This window comes from Phalacrocorax carbo, chromosome 6 (assembly GCF_963921805.1).
Source record: "Phalacrocorax carbo chromosome 6, bPhaCar2.1, whole genome shotgun sequence".
Taxonomy (NCBI): domain Eukaryota; kingdom Metazoa; phylum Chordata; class Aves; order Suliformes; family Phalacrocoracidae; genus Phalacrocorax; species Phalacrocorax carbo.
This window is the reverse complement of record NC_087518.1, coordinates 5,071,255-5,086,741: the sequence shown is the minus strand read 5'-3', so window position 1 is coordinate 5,086,741 and position 15,487 is coordinate 5,071,255. Positions and strand designations below refer to the sequence as shown.

General features: G+C 43.1%; 1 protein-coding gene across 1 annotated transcript in view; it reads left to right on the top strand.

Annotated features, from left to right (window-relative positions):
* Positions 1-4,470: 4,470 nt before the first annotated feature.
* Positions 4,471-15,487, top strand: part of PPP4R2 (protein phosphatase 4 regulatory subunit 2) — a 32,683-nt gene continuing 21,666 nt past the window's right edge. Inside the window, exons 1-2 of the mRNA XM_064453454.1 lie at positions 4,471-4,579; positions 5,378-5,459. Coding sequence (XP_064309524.1) covers positions 4,546-4,579; positions 5,378-5,459 — 116 coding nt within the window. The 5' untranslated portion in view covers positions 4,471-4,545. The remainder of the gene's footprint in view (positions 4,580-5,377; positions 5,460-15,487) is intronic.

Here is a 15,487-nt window from a genome sequence, read left to right as displayed (position 1 = left end):
ACTTCCAGAAAAAGAAAAATATTAGACAATTTTTGGCGTGTCAGTGCATGCAAGGACGCAAAGGCATACTGAAACAGAAAACTGAGACTCCTCCATGAATTAATCATTGGAAATCATCAATTAAATCAAGTTTTTCCAGGGGATAACCATTGCCTTCCACAGCCTCCTAGTATCTTCGAACCCTTCAGTCATATTGTCTTTTTTTTATGATTATCTGTGCTTTGCCATTTGGACGAAACCCTCTTTCAAAGCAAAGATATTTTTAACCAGCACATAATATTTTGTCCCTCTTTGGAAGCGTTGGCTTTGTCTGGCTAACGCCGAGGAGGCAGGCCCAGGCTCATGGCGGGCAATGATTCCATTCGGCTTATTGAACGGAGCTACTGGCGCAGCGGCAGACTTGGCACTGTCGTGCAGCATTTCTTACGCATTGCTTGTATACCTGGGAAAACTATAAAATCACTTTTTTGATTTGGAATAGATTTGCCATCTAGTCTGACCAAATGGAAAGAACTAAAGAGCCGTTCAACAATGCAAAGTCGATGTTAACGTGCAGTTGGCTCACTTCTTGTGGATTCTACCACAATATGACCCAAAGATCTTCCCTTGGCATCATTCCCAGCGTGCCACAGCGATCATTTGTTTAATATACTACAGATAAATACGTGATAAATGCTACACTTCAGAAAAGTCTACTTTTTTTTCAAAAGAAGAAATAAAAGGACCAGGATGAAACCGGAGGAGGTTTTCCCTATCAGGTAAATCGTGCAGAAATTATCCCGTTAGCCCGTATCTCACTTCTAGAGACACGACCTGAGGGTGGCGGCCCCATGGCTTTACCCCTCCCTGGAGCACGGTCTGCGTTACAGGGCGGTGCCCAGGAAACATGTAACTTGCAAAGAGCAAAGGTGCAGAAAGCCAGAGGGCTGCAGGCACACCGAGCCCGTCATGCAGCATTTAGAGTCAAGCCTTACCTCTTATTCTGGGAGTGCAAAGAAGTGGCTCTAAAGTGCTTAATGAAACAGTTGAGTGTGTTTTAGTCTATTACAAACTGTTAAATTAGGTTTATAAATCTGTACAGAATGTAGTACAGGAATTTAGAAAAAGCTTATTTATTTTATTCTCTTCCACTTGTTTTTTTAGTGAGGAAATTACATGTTCTAGTTTTCAGTAGTAATTCTACGTATCTTGGGAACAGCTGTATTCTTTTTTTCCCTTTTAAAAGACCAGGCTAGCAGCACAACTTCTCAAATTGACAATTATGAGCTTTATTTTGTTGGTTTTGGTGATACCTGTAAATGGAACAAGATGTTTTTTAGGATGATTGGATCTCCACTTTCAGGGTTTTTTAAGTAGGTTGTGTAACTCTGTCAGACTTCAGTATGCATGCTTATGCCTCCCTAGATTTGTTGTGGCTGGTGGGATTCTTTAAGAGCAATCATGCTGGGAAATGCAGTTCCCCGAGAAGAGCTGAAAATTGAAAGCACATGACCAGCTCTGAGAATTATTTCAAAGAGCAAGCTGCGCTAGGGATATGAGCTAATGGGGTATCTGGGGAGAAACACAGGCAGCTGGGGTGTAGAAGTTATTTAGGAGAAGCTCAGCTCTAGGAAAGGTCTGGTCTCCACTCTTTTGAAGGTGGCAAAGGTAAGCTAGTATTTTTGTTACTTTAACTGGACTTTGATACCACTGTTAAAATAATGAAGTGGACCTCAAGGAGAAGGGCACTGCCCTTTTCTGTCAGCGCGTCTGCATATGGGCCTCAGCGTTTCCATTTTCAGCCACATCCACTGCTTGCTTTGAAACCTTCCCCTCTCCTCTGCCAGCTCTTTTCTCAACACAGCTCTTTCCATGTTGAAGAGATTTTTTGACTGATGTTTTGCTGGAGGATATTGTTAATGCTGTAGAGAACATGTTATTGTTTGATTATAAAAGCTAACTAATGTAGTTTCAGTTAATGCAGATGTCTAACGCTAGAGAGGTAAGCATGCTGCAGAGGGCTTGAGGCAGGCAGACTCATGGCAGCAGAGCTGCAAGGATGAAAATTGTTAACGGCGTCCTTGTCTCTGGGATGAACAAGGTGGTCAGAATAAAAGCGGCAGCTAAGTTCACCATGGATTTAATGCCATCTCATGCACTGGGGCTTTATTGGTTGGGTTTTTTTGGGTTTGGGGTTTTTTCCCCTCCCCTAGAGGTGTGGGCAAGGTGTATCTTCTTTGTCTCTCTAGTCAGTTGTTTGATTAATAAAGTTAATGATGCTGGGCGGCTGCAAGGGAACCTGTAACACGGGAGACATGTACGAGAAAGTAGAAGTGCCAACTCCTAAGCACTGTTGTGGAGACTTCTCGTGTAACTGGTGTCCAGTGGGGAATGCCATTTGCCTTTTAAGAAGCTGAGAATCAATCTGTGGCACAAAAATTGGACAATTCCCTTATAAAACACTCAGAAGTCATAGCACTCTGAAGTTGCACTTAAGCAAACTCCCAGCTATTCATATTTTGTCAGAGAGCATCCCAAAATACTAACTCTGACATATCTGTACCTGCTGAAAACTATCCTTGAAGTTTATAGGAGATGCTTTTCCTAAACTCCCCATCATGCTGTGGCAGAGTGCAGCAGCTCCGCTCCCCTCATGCTTATAGCCACAATGGCCGCTCAGCTCTCCACTGAGGCAAGAGGGGTGACTTGGCCCCCTCCTCCTGCAGGCAGGTTGCACGTTTCCTGCTGTTAAAATCCACATTTGGCCATGCCGGGTGTCTTGAACAACACGGCCTGTCCTGAAAGGTTGGTTCGTTAAACCCTGCTGCTGCTTTTTCTTCCTCCTGCTGACCAGGGAGAGGGACTCATGGAGGTTCCTTAGCTCCACTCTTCCCCACCACAGCCTTCATAGTGAACCTAGAACTTTCTTTGTAAGGTCTGCTCATTTTAACAAAGGCTTTCACAGTAGTATGAAAAAAGAATTTGTACAGCTCATCTATAAATGTGAAACCTGAAATATCCCTATCAGTGTTATGTAGTCCTCCAAGGGTCAAAGAGATCTGAAACGTTCTTGATTTTAGAAGCCATACATTACTTAAGTAAAAATTGCTGTTTCTGTATGACACTGTTGCCAGCAGAGACCATTAATCGTATACCTTGTGGATCACTGCATGATAAAATGAACACAAGGGCTCGAAGAAGACAGCTTGCAGCACAGGAATGCTTGCTATGGGTGCCAAGTTCATCTCTTGGCCATTTGTGGTGGTCCACAAGCTGGGTCATTTTGCTGTGATGTTGGCAGCATTTCTGAGAAACGTGGCCATGTCAGAGGTTTTCTGTTGTCAAGCTGGCACCTGGGAGAGTGGAAAAGTTAGTGCAGCCACCGGCATTATGATTTTTTAGGGATTCCTCTGAGGTGGCACCGCAGAGTCTGCGTTTCTGCTCTTGCTTACCATCAGCCCTGCGCTCTGCCAGGCTGGCCCTGGGTGCGAGAGGAGCCGGGGACATGCCCGCCGGGGAGGATGGACACGTCTGCAGCCTCGGGAGGAGAGCAGGACGCGATCCAGCTCTGTCTCAGGATTTTACCTAATATTAAACCACGACCAATGTGCCAGCTCACATATGCCTAGAATAACAGTTGGCATTGATATTTGGCTAGGTTATTTACAACTTCTGGTTTTTTTTTTTTGGGGGTGTGTGTGTGTGTGTTAATTAGCATTTCCCTTTCCTTCTAGGAACAACCAGGGTGAATCCCTCAGCTCTATAGAGGCGTTTGGGGTGACAGAGCCGTACGGTGATGACTGGAGCAGGCTGGGGCAGTGTTGGCTGCTCTCTGCCCGGCTCCCACCCACCTCGCCTGGGGACCCTTTCCAGAATGCAGTGACAGGAGGCTGCCAGGACTTCACCTGCCCTTCGTTGGAGCTGTGGTGAGGGAAGGGATCGTCCCCAGAACACATGTAGTGTGTGCCGGGGATGGAGTGTTGAAGGCGCAAAAAGGGCGGGAGAGGCGGGTAGTGAAGGAGAGGGAAGATAGCCCCTCCTTGAGGCTGAAAGGGGGAGACATATCTCTGCACAAACCGGCATTAGATTTGATGGGGGGGAAAAGCAGTCGCCCTCACCCTGAGCGGGGATGAAGGCGCAGAAGCTCCCTGAGGTGCCGGGGCGCGGCGGCCCCGCCGGTGGGGCAGAAGCTCCGCGTCCCCTTCCCCGAGGAGCTGCCCGGTGGGGCCGGTAGTCCCCGGCCCGAGAGAAGGAGGGCTGTGGCTAGACGTGGCCCGGCGGAGCCTTCCTCCCTCCCGCCCTCAGCGCCTCCCTCAGGGCCGCCCAGCCCCGCCCCGCAGCCCCGCCTCGCCGCGCGCCACCGCCCCCCGGCGGGAGGGAGGAGGAGGAGGAGGAGGGCGGGCTGTCGGGGCCGCGCACGGGGACGGCCCGGGCGCCATGTTGGAGGGTTGCTGAGCTCGGGGTCTCTGTGTGTTCGCGGCGGCCGGAGCCTGTGTCCTGCGCGGGGCGGGGGGGGGGCCGGAGGAGGGGAGCAGCGCGGAGCCGGGGGAGAGGCCCAGGCGGATCATGGATGTCGAGAGACTGCAGGAGGCTCTGAAAGGTGGTGCCGGGACTGGCGGCGGAGAGCTGGGGGTGGGGGAGCGGTGTTCCCAGGCTGAGGGGGGACGGGGGTCTCCCTCGCGGCCGCGACCCCCCTGGGGGGAGGCAGCGCTCTTCGTTGAGGGGCGGCTCTCCTCCGCTGGGGCCGGGGCCGCGGTGGCCGTGCCGTTGGGGGGGGGGGGTTGGCGGTTGGCGTGGGAGGGAATGGGGTCCCGCGGAGCGGGGGGAGGCCCGGGGGCTGCCTGGGGGAAGAGAGGGCTGAGCCCCCCGGCCCGGCTCCCCCGGCCGCCTCCCGGCCGTGCTCGGGGCTGCCTGAGGGGAACAGCAGTGGGAGGTTCGGGATCCCCCGGCCGCCCTCCTCCTCCTCCTCCAGGCCCGGGGCTCCCCTCGCCCGGGGTGCCCCCTCTCCCCCCGCATGCCTGCCGGCCTTCCCCGCTCGCCCCTCGCCCCCCACCGCGTCTTTTCCTCTCTCCCAGTCGAATTCTGTGCTGGCTTGCCTTGCTGGGTGCAGCCTGAGGAAATCAGCCTCTTTCTCTTGTTGTAGCTGCTCAAAAGAAGTTGCAAATCAACTTTTGCTACTCGGATGCATGTAGTTTCTCCACACGAAAATATTAAGTGTTTTACAGGGCTGGGAAGCTGGTGGAGCTCTTGGGAACAACTAAAGCATTGCGAAGGCGTGAAAATATTTTTGTGGGAGCCATACTGATCGTTAAAGCAAATAAATGGCTGTTTATTATGAATTTTTTGTTCTGTCCTATCCTCTTTTACCATTCTTTTTGTGTCATTCTCATACCAACAGATTTTGAGAAGAGAGGGAAGAAGGAAGTGTGTCCAATACTGGATCAGTTTCTTTGTCATGTTGCTAAGACTGGAGAGACGATGTAAGTGTGACTTTTTTGGTGGTCTTGAGTTGCAGCTTATGACAATTTTGCATTTTAAGTCAGTGAGATGCTACCTGGATTCTGCTTTTTGTTTGTAGATTGCTTCCATGAGCTAAATAAGCTTGCCTCAGTTCCCGTTTAATTTTGGATGGATTAGTTTTGTTTACTGGTAGTTAGTTTTATTTAACGGGGACTTTTTATGTAGGCTTTGCTCGGGGGCATCTGTCAGGTCTTATTGATCCTGCTCAGTGCAGTAAACCTGTTGCTCCTTCTACATTTTATCTGACATTCAGGGTTTTGTTTTTTTTTAAAGTTTAGCTCACTATTGTAATGTCTGTTGTATACAGCATCTAATAGTATTATTTACATGAGGATAGGAATGGCTTAGATTATTTCTTCCTAGGCTTTGCACACCGTGCTGTGTGATGATTGCGCCTGAACGCGTTTGATGAAGGGGGAGAAGCAGTAGGTGCTTTCTGCAGAGCAGACGTACGGGAACTAACTAGCTGCTCTGAATTTCCGCAGTCGCTCGTTTTTCAGCTCGCACCAGCCTTTGGCTTTTCCTGGACTTTCTTTCGCAGCTCACCCTCGCGGGTTTCCCTCCGAAGGTGTGAGGTGGCTGGAGGGAGCCGTGTCCCAGGCTCCTTGTCAGGGGTGAGCGCTGGTGCTGTGCGGGGTGACTTCCTTGCGGGATCACTATTTGGCAGGAAGGGGAAAGGCTTCCCTGGGTGCGTTGCTGTAGAGTTGCTCACTTTCTGGCTCCCAGGCTGTCTCCTTGTTTTTGAGGCCTACTGCCAGGCTACAGGCTTCAGCAAGAGATATGTGCTTTTATCAGTGTTTTGTTAGCAAGCAGTGATCGCAGGGGCTTTGTTTGGCTTTCTAGAATCCCTCTAACATGTAAGAGGTTTGTAGGTTTTGGTGGTTTGTTTTTTGTTTTATGTTGGGTTTTTTTTTAGCTTGCTAGTACTGCTTGAATTAATGGTTTTGAAAGAAAAACAAGCTCTGAAATGTACTTTGCTCTTTGAATAGAAGGTTTTTGGCTCAGCTGAAATATACAGCTGTAATGCTTAATATTTTGGTGTAGTACTTTTTTTACTATGGGCTTACAGTGGTGTGTTTTGCTTGTATATTTAAAATTTTCCTGTTCTGAAATATTTCTTCAGGGCTGTTTTTGTTGTTTCTGCCACTATTATGTATATTCCAAAGTAATTTTAAAAAGTGATTGTGTAGGGGCAAGTTCTTGGGAAAATCCTTCCCTATGTGAAACCTGGAGAATGAATAAACCCCTGATTTTTAATTCCGTTTGGGAAATCTATATTTTTTAATTATTGAGTATTACAAGTTACTGCTTAAAGCTGAACTGGAATCTGTCATCTGGAACTTCATGCAGACCCTGGCCTTCTGTGTTTCCAGGGTTTTCTTTGGCTTTTTTTCAGGTCTGTAGCTCTCTTCAGCATTCTTGAACCTTTCAGTTGCATTAAATTGTGGTGGTGTTTGTTTTTGTTTTGTTTTTTAAAAGTGTCAGATGTGAACATCAGAAGTATCTGATATAATCTGGAGATAGATCTGGAAATACTGTTCCGTAATGTTTAATTTGCTTTCCATTATCTACCAAAGTCTGTATTTCTTCATCTAATATGCTTCTGTTTTCTCTGATGTGTTATGTGTCAAGGTATCAGGAAGAAATGAGTAAAAATCAAAATCTTACAGTGAATATTCATGTAAAGATTGGTAATATGCATTATAAGAACTTAATATATTTTTAAGCTAGTACAGCTTGACCACTGTAAAAGTGTTCCTGAATACACAAACCTACCAAATATGCGTTAATTCAAAGTGACGTAAATATTCTTTATCTCCACTTCTGCAAAAGTAACTTTACCTAATACAAATCTAAACCACTAATAAATACATTGCCTTGGAATGAGAGGATGAAATCTAAAATAATAGTTTGTACTGACATTTATTAGGATTTTTGTGAAGTTTGGAGCTCAGTTCGGGGGAAAAAAAGGATGATTAAATCAGGGATAATTATTCAAATGGTTTGCAGACTTATTTATTGAAAAACAATGGACCTTATTCAGTCAGAGCCTGTTCCTAAAGTAACAAACAAAAAGTACCAGTATAAGTGAGGACCGAGGCAAATAAGGACAAGTGAAATGTGAAGTGTTTTTGCTTTCAGTTACTGTTGTTTCTAGGACTTATAGTGTTCAGGGCGGTTCTCTCAGCTTTTTAACTTACTCTATGATGAATATTGATTTTTAGATCTACTGCAGTCTGCATCCTGGGTTAAATGTGAAGAGTTCTCACCCCCCACACCCCATACCTTTTCTGGGCATAGTCGCAGCAGATCTTGTAAACAATTAGGAAATTTAATTTGAAAGGGTGCTAATGAAGTAAATTAAAATGACTTTTAAGGTTCTGGTCAAACCATGATCCTGGCCTACGTAGGTTGTTTAACAGATTGAAAGCATGCACTCATAGAAGGCTGTTGGGTACCTCCCTGCCCCTGTTTGTTTCGATGTGCTTATTCATCTGAACGAGTTATGAACAGGTAGATGCAGGTTTAGGTTAGGCTGTGATTTTACTAGTATTTCTCTTGGCAGCAGTCTTGGCTAATGCAGCTTGTGTGTCACTATTTCACTTGTGCTTGTTCAACTGTTTATGTAGCTGCGTGGTAACCTAGAGCAGGAAACTCTCGCAGTTGTAAGTAACTTTCTTTCTGGCAGTACTGTTTTTAACAAGGTTCAGTTCATTGATCCGGCTTGTTGTGTCGGTGTTAACTGGTGTGTCAAACCCCAGCGCAACTGAAGAGGCGGTGTAGGGGAGGAACAAAGGGTGAGACTTGTATAAGCCAGCACTGCAACTATGATAAGGCTCTTCAGAGTGTGTTTTTATTGTAATTAAAAGTTTTTTTCATTTCCGAGGGAGGTCTGGAATAAAAATGTTGCTAAATTTGGTTACATTATCAGCGTAAGCCTAGCTGTGTTATCAGCACCTTGCAGTAAAAGTCTGATTATGCAAGCACGTGTGTGAACTTCATCTATTTGAAGTTTCACCTATCTTGTGCAAAGTTAACCATTCACTTAATTGTGAGTGAGATTATGGCCTGCATTTACAAAAGCCAGTCTAAACTTCCTTTACTATAGGTGAACAGAACCAAAAGCTTGTTTGCTTGCCTTCTTCGAATTATTTTTGTTTCTTAACAGTTGCTATGGTAAGGCTAAGCCTCAGGCGAAATATAAAGTTTGTGGTTCAACCTTTTTTAAACTTGTGTTGAGTCTTAGGACTTTTTTCTTCTTAGAGAAGTGATGTACTCCTTAACTGACTTGACTTTTTACTAAGATAGTAACATGGAATTTCCTTAATGAGACCAAGGATAGTCAGGGAGGATCATTAAAGTCTTTCCTCAAATTTGAGAAAGATCAGTGTGACTTGCAAAACTGAGTAGAGTGGAGAGATACGAAACTTCTTAGTCTTAATGCTTTAATGTATCTGGAAGACTTTAAAAACAAGATGTGTTTTCATGCTTTTTTTGCATAAGAAATCCATGTACCTATTTTTTTCTGGGGTAGAAATGGCTTTAAGAGATGGTACAAAAGTGACAGCACTGCAATATTAGAAGTGAAATGCAGAAGTGAAATATGTTTTTGTTATTCTGAAGAATTCTTAAATAATGGATATGAAGATCACTTACCAATTATGATCTTGTGTCCTGTATTTAAAATACATTTTTCATCTACCTCTTAGGAAAATCTCTTGGTCTTAAAATCACTCTGCTCCTTCAATAGCAAAAATGTTTTGAAAGCATTTATTTAGGTACTTCACCAAGAAAAACCTATTAGTTGGACTGGAGAGGAAAACTAGAATTTTCCTTCTGTTCTAAAGTTGAAAATAAAGCTTAGAAAACAAAAGCAATCAAAAATTTTATGTCAATTCTCTCTTCATTTCCCCCACTCCTGCCCTGGGGCAGGCAACCTATAAAGCACAGTTTTAATGGCTTACTGTAGTGGAAAGCATAATACAGATGCTTACTGACAGTGAAGGAATCCAGAAATAAGTAGTGAAGTACCAAAATCTGGAGTAAATCGGTATATAGGCAGAAGTGATTAACTGTAAAATAGTTCTAGGCTTAAGCAGAGAACACTGGCCTGGCCAGGATGTAATGTATTTATGCCAGTCCTTGCCCTGAATGCAGTGTACACAGGCATTAAAGCACATTTGGTTTTTATTTCTTTGTGTAGTCAGATTCTTTCCTCAGAGTTTCCCTGGAAGATCTGAAATATTGATATGCACCTCATCTGAGCCTGAAGATGGAGGTTGTCTCTTTGCTGGTTTCCTTGAGGACCAACATAAATGCTTTCCTGCAAAGCTTCTTGAGTCAAGTTTAATATATGTGATTGTAGAGCAAATATGAACATCTGTAGTATCATCAGAGAATAATGTGAGCTGGAAGGGACTTCTGGAGGTCATCCAGTCAGACCCTGTACTCGGGGGGGCCTAACTCCCAAGGTTTGCTTAGGGCTTTAGGCACCTCCTCTGAAAATCTCCAGTGGTGGCAATTCCTTAGCCTCTGCTTGGCTCCCTGTTTCACTGCTTAACCACCTGCACTGGGAAAAATGTTTTCCTTGCAGCAACTTGGAGTTTCCCTTGGAACAACCTGGGACCACTGCCTCTTACACTGTTTTTGTGCACCTCTGAAGGGAGTCTCTTTCCATCTTGCCTGTACACAGTTACTCCTTCAGTGGTGAAAGACAGCAGTTAGATTCTTCCACTGTAGCCTTCTGTTTTCCAGAAGCCATTGCTGCCTTAGCTTCCCACGCAGGTTGTGTGCTGCAGCACTGTTAACCATCTGAAGGGCTGCCTTCTGCTCATCTCGCTCTTTCTGCTGTCTTGCGTTGTGTGACCCCAGACCTGACATAGCATTGAAGTTATGGACTCTTGAGTGCCAGGTAGGGGGTTATAATTACGCAAACATAACCCAGTGTGCGGCAGCCTTCATCACAGCAAGGCCATGCTGACCTGTGTTCAGCTTTCCATTTACCAGCACAGGTATTGACTCTGAGCAGCATCATTTCTAACTGATTTCAGTTAGACTTTGGACCCCACTGACCGCAACCACTACTGTGTAGGCCTGGTGGTCCGCTGAGTCTGTAGCTCTCCCTCTTGGCTACAGAGATGCTGTGGGAGGCTGTGCTGTACGTCTTGCTAAAGATCTTCCCTCCTGGGCAGAGTCGGTTGGGAAGATCAGAGATTTGCTGTTGGTAAATGATATAACAGTAAATATAAGTTACATAGCTGTAGTTCTACCAAACATAATGCCAAGAAGTATTTTTGACCCTTTGATGCTGTTCCATGTACCCTGTGTAGCAGCGAACGTATTTTTTCTTACTACATTTTTGGAACGCTTTTTTGGATGTGTTCAGCTTTTATATTATCTTGTTACAGCAGTGAAATAGTTTGTCAGCTGTAGAAGAGGTGTGAGTGGAGATATGGTAACAATGAACATGTATGAGATTAAGTTCCTGTTCTCACCTTCAGTGTTTTATTGATGCATTCTGAATTCTTCTATAGTAATTTCTTTTCTTATGTTACAAATACATAGAATTTTGTAGCCATATGTCCTGTAGTTTATTCCACATGCTTAAATTTTAGTTGAATTTTTTCTATAAAGTATGTTCTCTGGTTTTACTCAACTAGCAGTTTTGTTGCTTGACATGTATATGCTAGCATTTTTCGACTAGTTTAAAAATTTTGTTGTGATTTTGGAAGCATGTCATTACCTGGAAATCTTGAGAACTATTGGGGGAATGTAACTCCTTATGCTCTTGTTTTTGTTTGTTTTTTTTTGTTTAATGAAATAAAACAATTGTCAAGTTCCTGCCATAATAAACAGGATAATATTTTCTGAAAGAAGTCTGTGTGCCTTTGTTGGTGTAGGCCTCTTCCATTTCCATGTTCTCAGTGAAGCAAGAGATGTGAGTAAACTTCCTTGCATTGTTTCCTACTATTATTCCTCACTAACTCCGTTCCACTAAGTGGCAGGAATTATTATTCCCCAGTAATTCCCATTCCACTGACGCTGTTTTTTGTCTCATAATCCACTGATGCCTCCAAAGGACAGGAATCTGTTGAAAAGCCTGCTGATATCTCTTTGTCAAAGATAGTTTAGCTTCCTGGCTCTTTTACCTATATTATAAAAAAAATCATATATATATCAAATTGTAGTACTTCAGAGGAATCAGTTGTGATACAGATGAAATAACTTGCTCCTTTAGGAAATATATGCTGCTGTAGCTTTTTATTTTAAAAGCTGCCACATCATATCTGTTGGGAGTGGGGTTTATGGTATAAAGGTCAAACTTTAAGTACCATTATAAAATGTGCATGATGAACTGATCCCAATAAACTTTAGTCTCTAATGAATGCACACGTAAGGAAAGACAGAAGGCAAGCTTCTCATAGCAATGCTAACTCTTCAGTGTAATCAGGCTATTTTAACTGTGGATCTCACTGTATGCACATGCAGGCTTTCATCTGTAAGTATACCTGTCTTCGCTGTTGCTGTCTGCAGTCTGTTCTTATAAGCACACTCCCTGCTAGTCTTTCTGTAGGCAGTTTGCAGAGACACTCCCCCCCCATTTATTCTGCAGCAGTAAATAAAGTTACATGTGCTTCTGATTATCACCTTTAGTAGTATTCTGTTGGCACCCTTCTACTCTTCAAGCTCAGCTCTCCTGCACTGTTTAATCGGATTTGTTCTCATCCTCAGAGTTTCTATCAGTTCCTACCTTTACCTCTCAGTGATGTTTCCTCACAGCTGTGGTGGCTGCCTCAGTATTACCTCTGTCTTTCCCAGCGGGCCTCAAGTCTCCTGTTCCATGATGGCCTTGCTCCTTACTAGTTCATTTGAAGTACCTTCCCAGACGTGTGGGTATTATTTGGCTCCATGTTACACTTTACAGTAGCAATGATGTTTTTCTGTTTTAACCTTGTAATTGATGAGCCTTGCTCCCTCTTCCTGTCTACAGAGTTTGGGAAGATTCATGCTTGATGGCACGTGTTGGGGGTAAGGAATAAGGCAGTGGTGCACGCAGAGGGAGGATACGGAGCAGTCTGGTTGTCGTGGGGGGTGGTGGCTTGTCAGGTTTGTGGATAAACCAGACTGATGCTGCTTTTCCACAAAGCTGGTATGTGTCTGGCAGGTCTCAGTTTTAGTAATCATACTACTTGAAGACAGTTACAACATTTCCATGATGGCTACACTTGATGAAGCTTTGCTCAGAAGTGGTAAGGGAGTGTGGTGATGCAGAAACACTTAATGTCTGTGCATTAGGTCACTGAGGTAGGCTGCACCTTGTCAGGCCAAGCTTAGTGTGTATCAGCTGAACTGCTGTGTGTAGAAATCAATTGGGTGGCTTTTGTTCCTGGTTTTGGAAGGAATTAGTAATAGAAGGGCAATTTACACACTCCTAGTAATACTGCTTCAGACCTGAGTGAAGCATGAACTGGCAAGCATAGGAGTACAGTGCAAAGTAAGTTCAGATCCAGAAGTAGTTGCACACTGTGCGTTTCTTTAATCTGGTTTCCCAGCCTTATTGCTCAATATAGTAAAGATTTGATAGTATTATCTCTCTGTGGTCTACTGTGCTTCAGAGGTACCTGTGGATCTCTATGCACTGGTCACATAACAGCGATAGCTATGCTTACCAGGTGAGTTACAGCATTTATTTTATTTGGTTATTCTGGGCAAGCTGGTGATACCTGGAATGACTTTGGTGTCCCATATTAGTAGATATGTGGAATTTAATTTGCATGTGGAAGAGGTGATATATTTATAGGTGCAAATATGCAAACATTAATTTTATATTACTCAGAGTAATTTTTCTGTAGGTAGCTTCTATAGAGATAGTAACTTGCTGTGAGTTCAGGAAAACTTTCAAATATATGCTTCAACTTACTGTGTAATACTTTTCTTAAATTTTGACTCCTGGGCTTCTGCTATACAGGTTTTTTGGAAGTGTCATCTATTTAATGTTTCTTTATTCTGCCTGTGTCAACTCCAGAGTACTGTAGAAGTATATGGCGCATTTGCCTGCTGGATTATTTTTCTGTTCAATATCTATCAACTGGGATGCATTATGAATTGTGCTATGAAATTCCTGCAGGATCTCTATTATACAGGGCACAGCTTCACTCTTGAAACACGCCTCAGTGAACACTAATCTGTTCATTCAAACTTTTATCTGAAATGGAAATAAGTAAAAGCTAAGAATAACCCACAGAATTGTTAATGTTGAAATAAATAGGGTTTCCTAGATGTCAACAAAATGTCCAATCTTGTTCAAGGTAGATCTGGACTATGTAATATGTTTTGGGAGGTATTTTGACACAGATAATGTCTGTCTGCTGGGGATGATGTGTTTGGCTCGTGCTGTTGAAATGTAGCTACAGTTAGCTTTGGTAGCGCAGATGGATATAAATGTTCTTAGGGCTTGTGTGGTTGTAACCTGTGAGAGAAGTCAGATACCTTCTCCCCTCCTGAACTTGCGCTAGTCGCTTAAGTGATACTGTTTACAATTCTAAGGTTGATGTGAATGTCCTTTAATGGAAGTTTAAAGATTAAAAATGACATTTCAAGAATGTGATCACTGAAATCATGCCTCTCTGAAATAATTATTCCTAGTCTAGTTTGTTGTAGTAATAACTGGATCAAAGTCTTGCATTAAGTGTTGCAAAGATATGTAGTAATTTAGTCCCTCCTTGAAGATACATTCTACAGAAATGTGGACTCAGAAAATGGTTCCTGCACAGAAAGTGATTACTGAGAGTTCCGAACGGTTCTGTGTGTTTTGCAATTAAGTTATGCAGGAAATATTATTTAGAGGATCGTCAATCAGATTAAAAAGTACACAAAACTCAAATGATTTTAAGATAATCTAGTACAAGGGGTGCTAACTAATTTTTTTTTTACAAAGGTAAATGTAATAATTACACAGAATATTGGTAAAAAAATTACCCTGAACTAGAGAAAAAAAAATCTGTTGGGGTAAAGGATCATGTAAAATATGGGACAGCAGGAAGATACTGGGTCTGCATATATTGTGGCATAAGTTTAGTGTGGTTCCTTGAACTAGTGATTTTTCTGCAAAATAGAAAAGGTAACTAAATTGTAAATAAGTGTAGTTGATATTGCTCAGATGGGAGGCCTTGGCTGGTGTTTGTTGCTTATCTAGAAGTGTGTGCTTGTAAGACTCGGAGGGCTTTGTAGCTGGTGTGCACTTCATAGGAAAGTCAGTATCTGGGGTGATAGTTCTACTTTAATAAAAGTTGAGATTTATAAGAAATGTTATTTGAGTATGTGCATAAATGAAATTATACGAAGAATAAGAAATCAGAGTAAGGTTAAGAGCTTGTGTATCTGTACAGAGTGCAGGAGCACATTAGGTGGAATAGTTCAGTAAAAACACCAGCTTATTCTTATCAGCCAAAGGTAACTTCCCGTAAAGTTTCAAGTGGAAGAGGGAAATTTAGTGAAAACACCATCTACTTTTACTTTGCCTCTATAGATAAGCCGCTGCTGGTGGTTTGTCGAAGTTTCAAAGGCTTTCAGTTACTTTGTGCGTATTGCTATCCACTCTGCTGTGAGGAATTTAATTCTCAAATTAAGATTCTGTTGTAATATTGTACTTTTTTTTTTTAATTCTGTGGTCAGCTTTTGCCTTTAAAGTAAAAGAAAAACGAAAGGTTCTTGAGTTTGGTTTTAGATAACTATATCAAAAAGGTACTTCATTGAAAAATTGAGTCCTAGTTCAGATTTTTTTTCTGTTCCACGGAACAGCTGTGTTCTGTTGGAGTCAGCTGAATATTTATCAGCAGAGATCAGAATTAGTCCCTTGATGATTACAGATACTACTTTAATGTCTCCATCATCTGTCTGTTTCCATAACTAAGGCTTAATCTTTGTTGTTCCTGGCAATAGCAGTAGTAATTTGCAAGTAGTAGAGAGGTGAACGCTCATACTACCA